At 31.1% G+C, this 18,829-nt stretch overlaps 4 protein-coding genes across 4 annotated transcripts; 2 read left to right on the top strand and 2 right to left on the bottom strand.

The window, feature by feature from the left end:
- Positions 1–2,295: 2,295 nt before the first annotated feature.
- LOC111684402 (protein PET100 homolog, mitochondrial) lies at positions 2,296–2,796 on the top strand. Its single transcript, XM_023446559.2, has 2 exons — positions 2,296–2,373; positions 2,443–2,796. The coding sequence occupies exon 2, from the start codon at positions 2,469–2,471 to the stop codon at positions 2,715–2,717; it is 249 nt and encodes an 82-aa protein (XP_023302327.1). The 5' UTR covers positions 2,296–2,373; positions 2,443–2,468; the 3' UTR covers positions 2,718–2,796.
- A 1,268-nt stretch (positions 2,797–4,064) lies between these two features.
- Positions 4,065–5,688, top strand: LOC111676937 (facilitated trehalose transporter Tret1-like). The gene has a single exon (XM_023437945.2). The coding sequence runs from the start codon at positions 4,185–4,187 to the stop codon at positions 5,547–5,549; it is 1,365 nt and encodes a 454-aa protein (XP_023293713.2). The 5' UTR covers positions 4,065–4,184; the 3' UTR covers positions 5,550–5,688.
- A 2,864-nt stretch (positions 5,689–8,552) lies between these two features.
- LOC111676936 lies at positions 8,553–10,070 on the bottom strand. Its single transcript, XM_023437944.2, has 3 exons — positions 9,987–10,070; positions 9,412–9,882; positions 8,553–9,347 (listed from the first exon to the last, which is right to left on the bottom strand). The coding sequence occupies exons 1-3, from the start codon at positions 10,030–10,032 to the stop codon at positions 8,662–8,664; spliced, it is 1,203 nt and encodes a 400-aa protein (XP_023293712.2). The 5' UTR covers positions 10,033–10,070; the 3' UTR covers positions 8,553–8,661.
- A 7,338-nt stretch (positions 10,071–17,408) lies between these two features.
- LOC124418450 (velvet complex subunit 2-like) lies at positions 17,409–18,607 on the bottom strand. The gene is made up of 2 exons (XM_046955385.1): positions 18,409–18,607; positions 17,409–18,340 (listed from the first exon to the last, which is right to left on the bottom strand). Exons 1-2 carry the CDS (start codon positions 18,419–18,421, stop codon positions 17,589–17,591), a joined length of 765 nt encoding a protein of 254 aa, XP_046811341.1. The 5' UTR covers positions 18,422–18,607; the 3' UTR covers positions 17,409–17,588.
- Positions 18,608–18,829: the final 222 nt, after the last annotated feature.

The following is an 18,829-nucleotide window of genomic DNA, read 5'->3' as shown; positions in this document are numbered from 1 at the left end:
TAGACTAGACTATAGACTAGACTATAGACTAGACTATAGACTAGACTATAGACTAGACTATAGACTAGACTTTAGACTAGATTATAGACTAGACTATAGACTAGACTACAGACTAGACTGCAGACTAGACTATAGATTAGACTATAGACTAGACTATAGATTAGTCTATAGACTAAGGACTAGATATAGAAAAAGGGTCTACATTGTAGAGACTTTTCTAAAGAAAAAGTGTCTACATTGTGAAGACTTTTTCTTAAGACTTATTTTAAAGAAAAAAGTCAACATCGTAAAGACTTTTTCTATAGAACAATAAATGTTTATTTATTACGATGACCGAACAGTTAACCAGGTACTCTATAATCCAAACAAATCTTATCACTATTTCCCCCCAAAAAAAAACTCATCAATTTAGAAACATATGAGTAAAACCCACTATATATTTACAAACTACTAATTGGTACTTTCACCCGACACACTTATTGCTTAGACGACTAGCAGTATATCAAATTATATCAGACTAAATGTAAACCATTTTGTTTTATATCAAAATACCGATAAGTATTTAATAAAGATTAGAAAAAAGTCATGCTATGAAAATATCAACGAAAAAAATAATAATAAAATATTGTTTTCTTTAATAGACGTAGTCTCAAACAAGTTTAAACTAGAAGTAGATTTCATCAGAGAAATAACTTTTTCTATAACAATGGAAAAGTTTTTTATTTTATTTTTCTAAAGGGTCCATACTATAGATGAAGGAGGTCTGTTAACCTAAATATTGTAAAACACTTGTTATCTGGGGTTTTTGTTTTTTTGTATTTAAGTTTGTAACTTGTTACATATTACTTATTAAACATATTTAATACGCTATACTTATATATATGAGAAATCTAGACTTGATGTGATTTGGTTAAAATCTCTATGGGAACTTCTTCTGAAAACGTTCTAATGTGATTTAAAGTAAAACTTTCTTATGGGCGACCAATATGACCGACAAAAATAACACAAAAAAAATTTGATATTTGTAGCAAAGTGAAAAATAATGCAGAGTATTTAAAGTGTCGCATATGCAGTCGTTTAAAACCAATTGTATTGTTTACTTGTCTGTATATATGTATATACATATGTAATAAAGCTTGAGAACTATAACGCGTGTTCCTTGTCTAGTTATATGTAATTTGTAAACAGTTTAGTTCAATCTCTAGAAAAATAGAGAGTTAATATAATAAAAGAGAAATATCACAAATCGGATACCTAAAGATTCTCATTTACTGCAGTAGAACACAACTACAGGAAAGTTTCGTAGTATTGGAAAATGATATTTTATATGAAAAGTTTTACTATAGAATATATACAGAGATGTTTTCTTTAAAAAGTGTCTCGTTTATAGAAATTTTTCTATAACAAAATTGTCTGTTCTATTAAGGCTGCATCTATAAGAAGTGTGTACATTGTAAGGACTTTTTATACAGAAAAAGTGTATATTTTTTCTTATAGAAAAATCGTCTATGTACTTTGTAAAGTGTCTACATTGTAAAGATCTTTCTTACAGTACATTTGTCTAACTTGTAAAGAATTATCTATAGGAAAAGTGTTTAAAATGTAAAGGCTTTTCCAATAGAGAAAGTGTTTATTTTGTAGAACTTTTTCTATAAAAAAGCGTCTATATACTTTGTAGGAAAAGTGTCTAATCTGTAAAGACTTTTTCTTATGGAAAAAGTGTTTATTTGTAGAAACTTTTTCTATAGAAGAACCCTCTATGTATTTCTATAGAAAATTTTTTCTATAGACTTCTTCTATAATAAAAGTGTCCAAATTTTCCTATAAGAACAGTGTTTACTTTATAAAGACGTTTTCTATAGAAAAAGGCCTTTAAAGAGTAAGAAAAAATTCTGCATAAACATGTCTAATCTATAAAGACTTTTTCCCTTGAGAAAAGTTTATACTTTGTAGAAACTTTTTCTATAGAAGAACCCTCTATGTACTTCTATAGAAAATTTGTCAAATTTGTAAAGACTTGTTCTATAGAAAAAGTGTTCAATTTTCCTATAAGAAAAGTGTTTACTTTATAAAAACGTTTTCTATAGAAAAAATATTAATAATGATTTTACACACACACGAAGCACGAGAATGTTTTTTTTATTAAGTTTAGACAATTTTAATAACTTTTATAAATAGATGCTTCAAAAATACCGTTATTATTTAAAATCTTAAATGAAAATTAAAAACAACTGAAAACTTTGCCGGCTTTAAGATGCCGCTGCAACTTTTAGTTTTTGACGTCTATTAAGTTCGTCGGCGCAGAACTCTAGTTTGTGTTTGTTGCTGTTATTGTACAAAACAATCAGCTGTGTTTATTTATCGAACTAAAAGGTAAATTTTTTTTTTCAAACAAAACTAAAATTACAATTTCATTTTCTAACAAAATAACATTTTCCGTAGCATAAATAAACACTAAATTTTTCACCATGGGCAACTGGACTTTGGAAATTTTTAAAATGGGCATGTACATGACATTTCCCGTAGCGATGTTTCACATTTTCAATCAACCGGCCTACTTTGAAGAATGGGTTACCAAAAAGAAACGTGAACTTTATCCACCGGAAAATTTGGGACATCGCGAAGCCATACAGCAGGCCATACGTGATCATCGCGAAAAACAAGATTTGCAAATAATGAAGGCTCTCGAAGATATGGAGAAAAAAGAAAAAGTATAATAAAGAGTGTAAAATTAGTTGTGTGCCTTTTTAGCATTTGGCAAGTGTTTGCTTTGTTGCGGGAAAGGAAATGTATTATGTAAGAATATGTTGTAATTTTTAAAAATTCTAATAATTAAATAATATTTAAATAAACTATTATTTTTTAGAGAAAAAAATAAGAATTAAGCAAAATTTTTGGTTGTTAATGAATGTGAAATTTACGGAAAACATGCAGGAGGAAATAGGGCTGCCGAGTTTTACATTTTATTTTAATTTAAGGGAAAATTAAAGGTAAATTTAAAAAAAACAGCGTTCAAATTTTCAATTTATTAACTAATTGCATAGAAACCATAAATTTGTTCATTTGTTAAAAAAATGGAAATTTAATAATTATTACGATATATTTTTATTGAAAAAATACTTTAATAGATATAGAGATATATACTAGTCTATAGTCTTGTCTATACTCTAGTATTTAGTTTAGTCTATAGCCTAGTCTGTAGTCTAGTCTTTAGTCTAGTCTTGTCTATAGTCTAGTCTTGTCTATAGTCTAGTCTATAGTCTAGTCTATAGTCTAGTCTATAGTCCAGTCTATATTCTAGTCTATAGTCTTGTCTATAGTCTAGTCTATAGTCTAGTCTATAGTCTAGTCTATAGTCCAGTCTATATTCTAGTCTATAGTCTAGTCTATAGTCTAGTCTATAGTCTAGTCTATAGTCTAGTCTATAGTCTAGTCTATAGTCTAGTCTATAGTCTAGTCTATAGTCTAGTCTATAGTCTAGTCTATAGTCTAGTCTATAGTCTAGTCTATAGTCTAGTCTATAGTCTAGTCTATAGTGTAGTCTATACTCTAGTCTATAGCCTAGTCTAGTTTATAGTCTAGTCTTTTGTCTAGTCTATAGTATAGTCTATAGTCTAGTCTATACTCTGTTCTAGTCTATACCATAGTCTAGTCTAGTGTAGCCTATTCTATTCTATAGTTACGTCTTGGCTATAGTCTAAAATCTAGTTTTTAGACTAGTCTATAGTCTGGTCTATAACATAATTTATAGTCTAGTTTTTGGTAAGTCTATAGTCTAGTATATAGTCTGGTCTATAGTATATTCTATAGTCTAATATTTAGTATTGTCTATAGTCTAGTTTATATATCTAGAATAGTTTTATTTCTAGTCTACAATGTTGTCTTAAGTGTTGTCTATAGCCTGATTTCTAGTCTATAATCTAGTTTTGAAATCACTAAAATCGATTACTAAATTCATCGCTACTTAAAACCTTTTATGTATATAGCTATTATTATCAAAGTATTTCCCTGAACTAAATAGTTGGAATCAAAAATAATTTTCTAACATAGAACTCCACCTAAGATTTGTCAAATAATTTGATATATTTTTCTCAAAACGTATTTTTTTCACTATATATATTTTCAAATAATATTTTTAAAATATTAACAAACAAACAAACAAAAGATCTAGAAAAAATTCTCAAATGGCTGCAGAAGCTAAACTTTTACCCCAATATGTAGCGGGTTTATCAGCTGCCATGGGCTCTTTTGCTCTTGGTACTGTTATTGGATGGACAGCTCCCGTAGAGCCCGATATAAAAGATGGCAGTTTGGGATTTGAAGTTTCGAGTGCTGAATATGGTTGGGTGGGTTCTTTAATGGCCCTAGGTGCGGCCTGTGTTTGTGTACCCATTGGTTATGTGATCAATGTAATTGGTAGAAAATGGACTATGCTGATATTAGTGCCTCCTTTTGTGCTCGGTTGGGTTTTGATTCTATTGGCCTCAAATGTTTTTATGTTGTATGCTGCACGTTTTTTATTGGGCATGTGCGGAGGAGCCTTTTGCATTATAGCGCCTATATATACCACCGAAATAGCTCAGACAAAAATACGTGGCATTTTGGGTTGTTTCTTTCAAATGCTTATCACAAGTGGAATTCTATATGTCTATGTGGTGGGTGCTATGGCTGAAGTGATGGTGTCTTCAATATTGTGCGCCATAGTACCGATATTGATGGCTTTACTTTTTCTATTGCTACCCGAATCACCCGCCTTTTTTGTGCTCAAAGGAAATATGGAAAAGGCACAAAAATCTTTACAATGGCTAAGAGGCAAGGATTATGATATATCTGGAGAAATGGCAGAATTCGTGGCTAATGATAAATACGCTAAGGAAAATCAAGTTTCAGTAGCTAAATCTCTAGTCAAGAAATCAACTTTACGGGCCTTTGCTGTATCAATCTCTCTCATGCTGTTTCAGCAATTGAGTGGCATTAACGCCATTGTCATGTACTCTACGGGAATTTTTAAAGATGCCGAAACTGGTTTTACTGATACTACCTGTACCATTTTGGTGGGCACCATGATGGTGGTGGCTACCTTTATTTCCCTATTTTTCATTGATCGTGTGGGTCGTAAACCTCTTCTAATGATCTCGGCTAGTTTTATGAGTGTCTGTACCTTTGGTGTGGGATTTTACTTTTTCAAGAAAGCCGGAGATGAAGAATTTGCTAAATCTATTGCTTGGCTACCAGTCGTTTGTTGCTGTTTATATGTCATTATGTTTTCCTGTGGTTTTGGCGCTATACCTTGGCTTCTTATGGCTGAATTATTTTCGGAAGATATTAAGGGCATTGCCGGTTCCATTGCTGGTACTACCAACTGGTTGGCAGCATTTTTAGTTACCAATACCTATCCGTTTGTTAGCGAAGCCATTGGTATTGGTCTAACATTTTGGATATTTTCCGCCTTGACTCTGTTAGCCGTGTTCTTTGTACTGTTTATTGTTCCTGAAACGAAGGGTAAAACATTTTTGGAAATTCAAGCTATTTTGGAGGGTAATGCTTAAAGAGCAGATGTTTGTTTTGAGTGGAAGTATTTGTTTTTTTGGAAATTCAACCGATGGTTTTTGGACATGCTAGTTTATTTTGTTAATATTGATTATTCTTGGAATTGGAAAAATAAATATAATTTTTTACAAAATTATTTATCTTGTTTAACGTTTTATTTAGATTTTTCTAATTAGTTCCCCTTATTGACTAGACTTAAGATTAGACTATATAGAATAGATTAGCATATTGAATAGACTAAAGACTAAACAACTTACTATTGACTACACTAAAGACTAAACAACAGAATAGATTATAAACTCGACTCTAGTCTAAATACTAGACTATAGATCATTTTATAGACTTGACTTCACTATAAATTAGACTGTAGACTAGAATTCCTTTGGGCTAGGCTATAGTCTATAGCCTATAGACAATACTATAAAACACTTAATAGACTCGATTATACAATGATGAGTAGAATGTAGACTATACCAGTCTAGAGACTAGACTATAGACTAACAGACTAGACTATAGACTAGACTTTATACTAGACTATAGACTAGTTAGTTAGTTAATTAGTTTGAAAGAAGAATGTACATATATACCTCAAATCCCAAGAAATACATCTAGGCCTCTATCGAGCCTGTTGTGCGCTCCTTAACTAGACTATAAACTAGACTAAAAACTAGACTATAGAGTAGACTATAGACTAGACCATAGACTAGGCCATAGACTAGACTATGGACTAGACAATAGACTGGACTATAGACTAGACTATAGACTAGACTATAGACAAGACTATAGAATAGACTATAGACTAGACTATAGAATAGTTAGTTAGTTAGTTAGTTAGTTAGTTAGTTAGTTAGTTAGTTAGCTAGTTAGTTAGTTAGTTAGTTAGTTAGTTAGATAGTTAGTTAGTTAGTTTGAAAGAAGAATGAACATATATACATCAAATCCAAAAAATACACCTAGGGCCCCTATCGAGCCTGTTGTGCGCTCCTTAAACAGTGCCTCAGGTGGGAATCGAACCCACCACCTCCGGTCTACCAGAATAGAACTCTAACCACTAATTTACCAGAGGCCACAGTAGACTATAGACTAGACTATAGACTAGACTATAGACTAGACTATAGACTAGACTGTAGACTAGACTATAGACTAAACTAAAGACTAGACCATAGACTAAACTATAGACTATAGACTAGACTATAGACTATACTATAGACTATACTATAGACTATACTATAGACTATACTATAGACTAGACAATAGACAATACTATAGACTAGACTATAGACTGTAGACTAGGCTATAGACTAGACTATATAGAGTAGACTATAAACTAGACTTGACTATAGGCTAGTTTGGACTATAGACAAGAATATAGGCTAGACTATAGACTAGAATACAGACTAGACTGTAGACTAGACTATAGACTAAACTATATAGACTATAGACTAGACTATAAACTATATTATAGAGTAGACTATAGGCTAGATTAGACTATAGGCTAGAATATAGACTAGAATGTAGGTTAGACTATAGGCTAGACTATAGACTAGACTATAGGCAAGACTAGACTATAGGCTAGACTAGACTATAGGCTAGACTAGAATATAGACTAGAGTGTAGATTAGACTATAGACTGTAAACTAGACTATAGACTAGACTATAGACTAGACTATAGACTAGACTATATACTAGACTATAGACTAGACTATAGACTAGACTATAGACTAGACTATAGACTAGACTATAGACTAGACTATAGACTAGACTATAGACAAGACTATAGAATAGACTATAGACTAGACTATAGAATAGTTAGTTAGTTAGTTAGTTAGTTAGTTAGTTAGTTAGTTAGTTAGTTAGTTAGTTAGTTAGATAGATAGTTAGTTAGTTAGTTTGAAAGAAGAATGAACATATATACATCAAATCCAAAGAAATACACCTAGGGCCCCTATCGAGCCTGTTGTGCGCTCCTTAAACAGTGCCTCAGGTGGGAATCGAACCCACCACCTCCGGTCTACCAGAATAGAACTCTAACCACTAATTTACCAGAGGCCACAGTAGACTATAGACTAGACTATAGACTAGACTATAGACTAGACTGTAGACTAGACTATAGACTAAACTATAGACTAGACCATAGACTAAACTATAGACTATAGACTAGACTATAGACTATACTATAGACTATACTATAGACTAGACAATAGACAATACTATAGACTAGACTGTAGACTGTAGACTATGCTATAAACTAGACTATATAGAGTAGACTATAAACTAGACTTGACTATAGGCTAGTTTAGACTATAGACTAGAATACAGACTAGACTGTAGACTAGACTATAGACTAAACTATATAGACTATAGACTAGACTATAAACTATATTATAGAGTAGACTATAGGCTAGATTAGACTATAGGCTAGAATATAGACTAGAATATAGGTTAGACTATAGGCTAGACTATAGACTAGACTATAGGCAAGACTAGACTATAGGCTAGACTAGAATATAGACTAGAGTGTAGATTAGACTATAGACTGTAAACTAGACTATAGACTAGACTATAGACTAGTCTATAGACTAGACTATAGACTAGACTATATACTAGACTATAGACTAGACTATAGACTAGACTATAAACTAGACTATAGACTAGACTATAGACTAGACTGTAGACTAGGCTATAGACTAGACTATAGCCTAGACAATAGACTAGACTATAGACTAGACTATGGACAAGACTATAGCCTTGGCTAGTCTAAAGCCAAGGCTATAGTCTACTATAGACTGTAGACTAGACTAAAGGCCTCCGATAGGTTAGTGGTTAGTGTTCTGGTAAAGGAGCTCACAACAGGCCCAATAGAGGCCTAGGTAAAATGGTCTAAACAAATCTACCGACTTTACTTAGTTTGTAATATTGTCTATACTAGAGATTTAGACTGATTAAGTCTTGTCTATAGTTAAATCATTAGTTTATTCTTTATTGTAGTCTATTTTATAGTATTATAGTCTTTAATATAGCAATATTTCCTTTATTATGTTTTTTTTATAAAACAACATACTTTACATTAACAAATTTACAATGATCACCAAGAACTTGCCAGAAAACAAATTAAAGATTACGCTTTAACAAGTTACTACCCTGTACCTCGTCAGGCAAGAAATCAACCCACTGTTTAAATTCCTCCAACTCACAACAGAATGTATAACCTTTGGTAACATCAGGGAAATTGGCATGTACTAAACCAGATTTTTCACATACATTTGTACAAATTTCCTCAGCGGGACCATCCTCTATGTAAGGATTATTTACCGTAACAAAAACTATAGATGAATCGGAGGCTCGATGGACTAAAACCTTAAAATAATACTTTGGTACTTCGATTTTTTGTGTATCATCCAAATAGATTTCCACCAAATCACCATTATTATTGGGTAATTCTAAAATACCCATATAACTGTTATAGGATTCGATATCATCTTTATAATTGGCCGAAGCTAAACGTGCCAATTCTTCTACCCTTAACCAGTTGCCAGCATTTATTAATTGAAATTCAGGCGCTACATTGGCATAATAATAGGTGGCCAGTTTTTCATAGCCAAAAATAAAATCAGCATCGGCGGCTAAATGGCCACGAGCCAAGAAGTTTTTGGTATCGATATAAGTTTGATCGCTGTCAAAATATTGCTCAAAACGTTTGATTTGATTCTTCTGAGTATAGAATGTATTTGCTTTAGTGGTAGTGAATTGCATGCCATCGGCTGTAAACGAACGGCGGGTACTTTCCGAAATGGAGTCTGGATTAAAAAAATAAATACAATTAATTTCTAATCACACATTAAGTCCATAGATTATACTTACAATCCATAGCAGCTCCATTTAGTATACCATGTGTATAGAAAGTATTCTCGGTAACATTACTATAACAGATTTCAAATACTGGTCCATAGAATTCATCTTCTATTATAAAACCTGTTTCATAAATATAACCATTTCCATTTGAACACTCTTCGTTGGTTATTTTCATAGTGGAACTAGGTATTGATTTGCACACCAATTCACTTAGGGGCTGGACATTATTATTAGCATCCACAAAATTGCCTTTCGAACATTTCAGTTCCAATGTATCAAAACTTGTATTCTCAAACACATTTTTATTGCCGGTACAGACCAAACGTAATTTAGAACCTTCTTTTAGACTGGTAATCTCTCCAGTAGGTTTAAAAAGTTTGTAGTTATTTCTGGACTCTGCAGTCAAGATAACTGGAGCAAATCCCTTAATATCTGGTAGTTTAATCGAACAACTTTTTGTCTTGGTAGCAGCTGCGAAAGCTAAAAACATTTAAAAAAGAAAACGTTTTCTATTTAAAACTGTTTTCTATTACTTTGTTCAATTGTTTTTCTAATCCCCCCTTTTAACGTTGCCTTAAACCCACCATATGTTGTATAGCTGCAGATTAATAGACCTAATAATTTCCACATTTTGATACACAAGTTTTAGCAACTTTAAATTGTTTTTTAATTGTTTAGCCGAATTTATAGTAAACCTAACTTAAGTTTTATTATAAACTTTGTGGTTTTATGAATAAACATTTGTTTCTATATAAATAAATGTACATTTTTAGTTAAAACAAATAAGGCATTTTCAACTAAATGATTCGTTTGTGTTGAATAATTTTATGGCTATAGAATATAGACCAGACTATAAACTATACTATAAACTAGACTATAAACTAGACTATAGACTAGACTATAAACCAGACTATAGACTAGACATTAAACTAGACTATAGACTACAGACTAGACTATAGACTAGACTATAGACTAAACTATAGACTAGACTATAGACTAGACTACAGACTAGACTATAGACTAGACTATAGACTAGACTATAGACTAGACTATAGACTAGACTATAGACTAGACTATAGACTAGACTATAGACTAGACTATAGACTAGACTATAGACTAGACTATAGACTAGACTATAGTCATTTACTGAAGGGTAATTTATATGTTTGTGCCGAATTTCACCGCTATTTATGCTTCTGTTAGCCAGTTATGGGCGATAAAGTCATTTTCTGAAGGGGGGCTTATATGGGGGCTATGCGAAATCGTGGACCGATATTGCTAATTTCAGCTCGTTATCTTCTTCTATTTGGATCCTATCGTGTTTTCAATAGGCAGACAGACAGACGAACAGATGGACGGACATGGCTAGATCGTCTTAGAATCTAATAAGGACCCAGAATATATATACTTTTATGGGTCTTAGACGAATATTTCAATGTGTTACAAACGGAATGACAAAAAAATATACCCCCTCCTTTTTTAATGGTGGGTGTAAAAACAAGTGTATATTGAGTGAAAATGTTAATAACATAAAGCGTTAATACATATATAATTTTAAAATCATCAATTAAAATAAATAAAAAAACTAAAAAAGTTACAATCATATACATCTACAGGAAGCAGACGAAAGATCTTTCGACGTGGGATCCTGGTAATGTAAGTTTATTTTTTTATGTTATTTTCATTTTTTTAACAAAACAAAAATACTAATAAAACCCATAACATCCATTGATACGTACATACAGAATGTTTAATAAGTAAATATTGTTAACAGAAAAATTCGTTAACATGAGTGTAATTGTTAAAATCATCTTATATCAGTGTATGTAATTTTTTTTATTTATTCTCAAAAACATTTATTTAATTCTTGTAATTATATGTAAATTACATGAATGTTTATTTTAAGAAATAACCCATGATTTTTCAAAACTCACCATAGTCTAGTGGATTGAGTTGTAATTTACCACTCCCAGCAGTTCCACGGGACAGTCCCGAACTGACCACTTAACCTACCACTTGTGGTGGCCCCTAACCACCTGACTACCCAGGTGACCGATCATTTTAACATGGGCTTGTCCTACGAGGAAGTCAATCGTCACTCTACACCCTTCAAAGAGACAGTAAAGAGACGATTGTCCCCGCTCTCGCTTACAAAGGGGACACTAAAGTGACGACTGTCTTCATTCTCGATTACAAAGAGTTTATTTGTGATGAAAGACAAAAACATACGAATTGGAGTCAGCCAGGTGGTAAGATATTAATGGAACTAAAATTTAAAAATTTCAAGTGTCTACTCTCCAAAATACTATTGACTATTGATTGACCCAAAAGATATAAATTTGAGTCCACCAGATGATGGCATATTAGTAGAAAGTAATAATCATTTCTACAAAAGATGCGTAAAATAACTACTTTCGGAAGTACAACAAAAAAAAAAAAAACAACTTTTAAGAGTATAATCTCTAGGTTACTTGAGGACAGTAAAGAGACGACTGTCTTTGCTCCCGATTACAAAGGGGACACTAAAGTGAACTTGACTATAGACTAGACTATAGACTAGACTATAGACTAGACTATAGACTTGACTATAGACTTGACTATAGACTAGACTATAGACTAGACTATAGACTAGACTATAGACAAGACTATAGACTAGACTATAGACTAGTCTGTAGACTAGACTAAAGCTAGACTATAGACTACACTATATACTATAGACTGGACTATAGACAAGACTATAGACTAGACTATAGACTAGACTATAGACTGGACTATAGACTAGACTATAGAATAGAATATAGACTAGACTATAGAATAGACTATGGACTACACTGTAGACCAGACTACCGTAGACTTGACTATAGACTAGACTACCATGGACTTGACTATAGACTATACCATAGACTAACTATAGACTAGATTATAGACTATACTATAAACTATACTATAGACTAGACTATGCACTCGACTATAGACTAGACTATATTATATACTTTAGACTAGACTAGTGTATAGTCTACAGTACATTTTAGAGTATTCTTTTAACTAGACAAAACTATAGATTGGGCTGCAAACTACACTAAAAGACTTTTCAATGCTCACACTGTGTAAAATTATATGTTTTAATTGTATTAAAGTTAAAGTAACCAAAGTACTTGCTTCGATATTTTTATGTCTATCAAAAAAGTCTATCGCATTTCATGCAGTTAATTCTATTAAAACGCACTTCATGAGCGTTTTTTTTTTAATTTAATACCCATGTACTTACTACTAACATAAATAAAGCATAAATTTAGAAAATGCATCTAATGCACAGAGCATTTAAAGATTGTAAACATTATTAGAAGAGTATAATAATGTTACTAACATATAGAGAACAATAAATTTTGGAACGAGTAGATAATAGTAACATAATATCATGATGAAATAGTCAGTCTCTTAACTTATCTTAAGAAGCCAACTTGTCATATAAATAGTTCGTTGTTAACAATTGGTGTTAAAGGTAGGGAGCCTTTAAATTCGTTTTTTTTATTAAAATGATATATGTTTTACAAATTTAAAGAAATTTTTATTGAAAGTATTTGTCCATTGGAGAAGGTATTGTGCTATTGTTTTTTTTCTATTAAAGTTAACATTGTTTCAATTAAAATAATTTGTAATTAAAGTTTATTAACAAATATGTATTCAGTTTTCTTTTCTTTTTTGTAGACTTGACTTAGTTTTGTATTAAGGCTGATAGACGTCAATGATGTAAAATAGTGAAATTGTATTTAACAATAATAAAAATAATATTTACAGACCTGGAATGACACTTAGTTTTAGAATAAATTCCTTTTTATAGAGATACAGGGTGATTACAGCTTTTCACTATGTAGGGAACTTTGAAATAACAGTTTAATTGTTGTATAATCTAAATTAGTCTACAGTCTAGAAAATGGTTTATAGTCTAAAGTCTAGTCTGTAGTCTAGTCTATAGCCTTATCTAAAATCTAGTATAGTATATTTTTTGGTTTTGTCTACAGTCTAGTCTTCTGTTTAGTCTATAGTCCAGTCTATATTCTAGTCCATAGTCCAGTCTATAGCCTAGTCTATAGTCTAGTCTATAGTTTGGTCTATAGTCTAGTATATAGTCTAATCTAAAGTCTAGTCTATAGTCTAATCTAAATTCTAGTCTAAAGTCTAGTCTATAGTCTAGTCTAGACAATAAACTGGACTATAGAATAGACTATAGACTACACTATAGACTAGACTATAGACTTGACTATAGACTTGACTATAGACTAGACTATAGACTAGACTATAGACTAGACTATAGACTAGACTATAGACTAGACTATAGACTAGACTATAGACTAGTCTGTAGACTAGACTATAGACTAGACTATAGTCCAATCTATATTCTAGTCCATAGTCCAGTCTATAGCCTAGTCTATAGTTTAGTCTATAGTCTAGTCTATAGTTTGGTCTATAGTCTAGTATATAGTCTAATCTAAAGTCTAGTCTATAGTCTAATCTAAATTCTAGTCTAAAGTCTAGTCTATATTCTAGTCTATAGTCTAGTCTATAGTCTAGTCTATAGTCTAGTCTATAGTCTAGTCTATAGTCTAGTCTATAGTCTAGTTTATAGTCTAGTCTATAGTCTAGTCTATAGTCTAGTCTATAGTCTAGTCTATAGTCTAGTCTATAGTCTAGTCTATAGTCTTGTCTATAGTCTACTCTATAGTCTAGTCTATAGTCTAGTCTATATTCTAGTCTAGAGTCTAGACTATAGTGTAGTCTTTATTCTTGTCTAGAGTCTAGTCTACAATTTTGTCTATAGTCTATAGTATATTCTAGTCTGGAGTCTAGTCTATAGTATAGTGTATAGTCTAGTCTATAGTCTAGTCTATAGTATAGTGTATAGTCTAGTCTATAGTCTAGTGTATAGTCTAGTCTATAGTCTAGTATATAGTCTAGTCTATAGTCTAGTCTATAGTCTAGTGTATAGTCTAGTCTATAGTCTAGTCTATAGTCTAGTGTATAGTCTAGTGTATAGTCTAGTCTATAGTCTAGTATATAGTCTAGTCTATAGTCTAGTCTATAGTCTAGTCTATAGTCTAGTCTATAGTCTAGTCTATAGTCTAGTCTATAGTCTAGTCCATAATCTATTCTATAGTCTAGTCTATAGTCTAGTCTATAGTCTAGTCTATAGTCTAGTCTATAGTCTAGTCTATAGTCCAGTCTATAGACTAGTCTATAGTCTAGTCTATAGTGTAGTCTAGAGTCTAGTCTACAGTTTTGTGTATAGTCCAGTCTATAGACTAGAGTGTAGGCTGGACTATAGTCTAGACTGCAGTTTAGTTATATAGTCTAGTCTAGAGTCTTGTTTAGTATATAGTCTTGTGTATAGTCTAATCTATAGTTTAGTTTATAGTCTAGTCTTTATTCTAGTCTATGGTCTAGTCTATAGTCTATCCTATAGTCTAGTCTATAGTCTAGCCCATAGTCTAGTCTATATTCTAGTCTTTAGTCTAGCCTATATTCTAGTCTATAGTCTAATCTATAATATAGTCTATAGTCTGTTCTTTAGTCTATTCTATAATCTAGTCTGAATTCAAGTCTATAGTCCCGTCTATAATATAGTCTATAGTCAGTATACAGTTAGGATTAGTATATAGTCTGGACTATAGTGTATTTTATGGTGTGGACTAAAGTTTAGCTTATAGTCTTGTTAAAAATCTGCGCTTTAGTTTATTTGAAAGTCTAGATTACTGTCTAGTCTATAGTTTATACTATAATCTAGGTTTTTAAGCTATGGCTATGGTTATAATCTTGTCAATAGATTGCACTATGGTCTAGCTAAAAGTCAGGGCTTTAATAAAGTTTGTAGTCATGACTACAGTCAAGTTTATAATGTATTATATAATCAGGACTATAGGGTTGGTTTCTAGTTCAGATTTTATTCTGAATTTTATTATATAGTTTGTACTATAGTTTCATTTTATATAAAACACACAATTCCATTTTATTTTATTATACTACATACGTTTTTCTTCTTTATTTATTGGTAGTTTTAATATTTCTTTATAAATTTCTGCTAAACATATTTAAATTATAGCAAAATTTTATTAAAAAAAAGAGAAATTAACATTAAATATTTGTGCTAACAATTTCGTTTGTTCTTTTCCCTTGTAAAAAAAGTGTATTGATTTCTAGTTTATATACAAAAAAAAAAACAGCAAATTAACAAATAATTTAGTTAATGAACAATACAAAAGTTAAGTCTTTTACTTATAAAATAAGTTAAGAATAGAAAATCTATTTATTTACAAATAGTTTACAGATTTATTTTTATTAAAATTACATCACATAAAGCTGCCAGCAGCATTTCTATTAAATAAATAATAACAAAAAAAAAAATTAATTTAAATTTTGTTGATTTCTTTCGATTATTTACAAATAGTACATAATTAGTTATAGTTTTAATTGCTACTTTAGGCAAACTTTTAAAATTTCTAGAAATTTTTACACATTACAAATAAAAAACTAGAATTATTTAAATTTAAGTATAAAAAAATACAAAATATTTTTAAATTAAAGCCACCAAAATTGCAAAACCCAAACCCTTTTCCATCTTAAGATCATAATTCTTGTTAAACGATTATGATCTATTTGCATGTTGTCACGAAACAATCCATGAATGTATTATTCCTGCAAATAATTTAAATCAATTATTAAGAAATGGTTCCATTACTTCCTTCAATAAGGAACACTTACTATTCTCACCAGGCGACAATGTTATATGTATATCTTCTCTACTAAGTACTGGTTCTTGAAACGATATAGAATTTTGGAAAAAACAAAAAACACAAACACATAAGTAAATTAATTTATTTTTAAATTTTTCTTTTACGTAAAACTTTTTATGTTTTTATATTAAAATTTAAGTCAATATTTAATTTAATATTTAAATATTTGCTTATTTAAACCACACTACTGTTCAGCTATTTTTATAAAAAACACCATATTATTAGTTGATAAAGAATATAAACAAATAAACCAACTTAGTAAGTAAATTGGCAAATAAACAACATGCATATTTAAAAATGTTTAATTATTTTTTATAAATTATTAAAAAAATATATATTTAACAAACATTTTCACAGTATGTTCTTGAAAAAGTCATAGTGTGTATTATAATCTAGCTCATAGTCAGAGGCTATTTCATATTTGAAACTATATTCAGATCTACAGTGTAGACAAGTGGTCTAGTCTATAGTCTAGTCGATTTTCTAGTCATAATCTTGTCTAGAGTATAGTCTATAGTCTATTCTTTAGTCTAGTCTATATTCAAGTCTGTAGTCTTGGCTATAGTCTAGCTTATAGTCTTTTCTATAGTCTGGTCTTTAGCATAGTCAAAAGTCTAATCTTTAGTGTATGTAGTGTGAATCTAGCCTATATTTTATTCTATAATCTAGTCTATAGTCAAGGCTACAGTCTGGTATATAGTCTAGTCATTAGTCTAGTATATAGTCTAGTCTATAGACTATATTCTAGTATATAATATAGTATATAGTCTAGTCTAAATTCTAGTCTATAGTCCAGTCTATAGTCTAGTCAATAGTCTAGTCTATAGTCTATTCTATAGTCTAGCCTATAGTCTAGTCTATAGTCTAGTCTATAGTCTAGTCTATAGTCTAGTCTATAGTCTAGTCTATAGTCTAGTCTATAGTCTAGTCTATAGTCTAGTCTATATTCTATTCTATAGTCTAGTCTATAGTCTATTCTATAGTCTAGTCTATAGTCTAGTTTATAGTCTAGTCTATAGTCTGGTCTATAGTCTAGTCTAAAGTCTTGTCTACAATCTAGGCTATAGTCTAGTCTTTAGTCTAGACTATGACATTGTGTAGTCTATAGTTTATTCTAGCTAGTCTTTAGTTTAGCTTATAAAAAATTTACACAATTTTGCCAACTTTAACATTTAAATGTGTGCCCTAAAATGTACTTCGAAATGTTAACATTAATTATTAAGGGTTAATTCTGCTTAACATGCCATTATTATTAAATTAACATAAAACAAAAGTAACAGTAAAATAAAGCAAAAAAAGTAAATTTTTTTTTAAACATAATTAGTAAAAAAAAGTAGATTAATTAATAAAAATTTATAAAAAAAAATAACAATATTTCATACACAATAAAAAACGCAATTAAGTATGCAAAGCATAATGTTGTAACTGTTGTTGCACAAGATTAGTATCATGCTCTAAATTGACAGTAGCAGTATTTAAGGCATTTCTGCTACCGCTATTGCTATTATTAAGGGTATTGCTAGAGCCAGCAGGTGTACGCGATAGACCCAAATTAGGTGAGGAACCAGAGACTTGTAAGGCTGTGCCTGCTGGTGAACGTGCTGCTGCACCTGCTATGTTAGTACAGTTTGTGGCCGATCTAGCACGAGATAAATTTGTTAGCCTACCAGGTATTCTAACGTTCTCACACGCCTCGCAAATATTCAATTGTGGATGATTACGGAATGTACACATACTGCACTCCCAGGGCTGTTCAATCACTTCTTCATACTCCTCTTCACTACCATCGTCTATAGGTTCTTGATTAACGAAATTACTGTGATCTGTATACAAATGATTGCTGTTCAAAGCAGCCGATTGCTGGTGATAATATGAAGGTATTGTTAAAGAATTGTTGTGATTTTGTTGTTGCTGTTGTGGTGGATTATAGAAATTAAGATTTGGTAAAGAAGCGGCAGGTGGTGTATGTGGCGTTGATGTTTGACTATGATGTTGTATTATATCTAGACTAGTTTGACGTGGTGGTGGTGGCCTTGGCGGCGGACGTGTCATTCTTTGTCTTGGGAATGGTTGAGGTTGTGGATGCCTTTGTTGCGGCTGATGATCTATTGCTAGTTCCTGTTGTAATGGCGGTTGTGTAAATGGGTTACCTTTTTAATTTTAAAATAAATTATTAGAAATTATTATTTTTGTTTTGAACAGCAGCCTTCACACTTACTACTTCTAAGCATGTCTTGACAATCTCTCCTCAATTTTATTATTTCCTCATCCAGTCTTTCGGATAGACCCTGTGTAGGTATTGTCCCAGTAAGTAAATTTATTTCTTGTTCTACATTGCCCAAACGTTTTTTATAATTACGCAGAGCGGCTGCCAATTTATCACGTTTTTCTTTTTGGCGTTGCAAAATTTCCTGGGTGCGTCCTGGAATATTAAAAATAATTAAAAAAAAATTAATTTACTATTATGTATTTTATTCTTTTATCTATATTTAGTCTATTTTAAAGCCAAGAACTAGAACAAAACTAGAACCGAACTAGAACAGAACTGGAACAGAACTAGAACAGAACTAGAACAGAACTAGAACAGAACTAGAACAGAACTAGAACAGAACTAGAACAGAACTAGAACAGAATTAGAA

Source organism: Lucilia cuprina, chromosome 6 (assembly GCF_022045245.1).
Source record: "Lucilia cuprina isolate Lc7/37 chromosome 6, ASM2204524v1, whole genome shotgun sequence".
Lineage (NCBI taxonomy): Eukaryota > Metazoa > Arthropoda > Insecta > Diptera > Calliphoridae > Lucilia > Lucilia cuprina.
The sequence above is the reverse complement of the archived record's forward strand: the minus strand, read 5'-3'. Positions and strand labels throughout refer to the sequence as shown.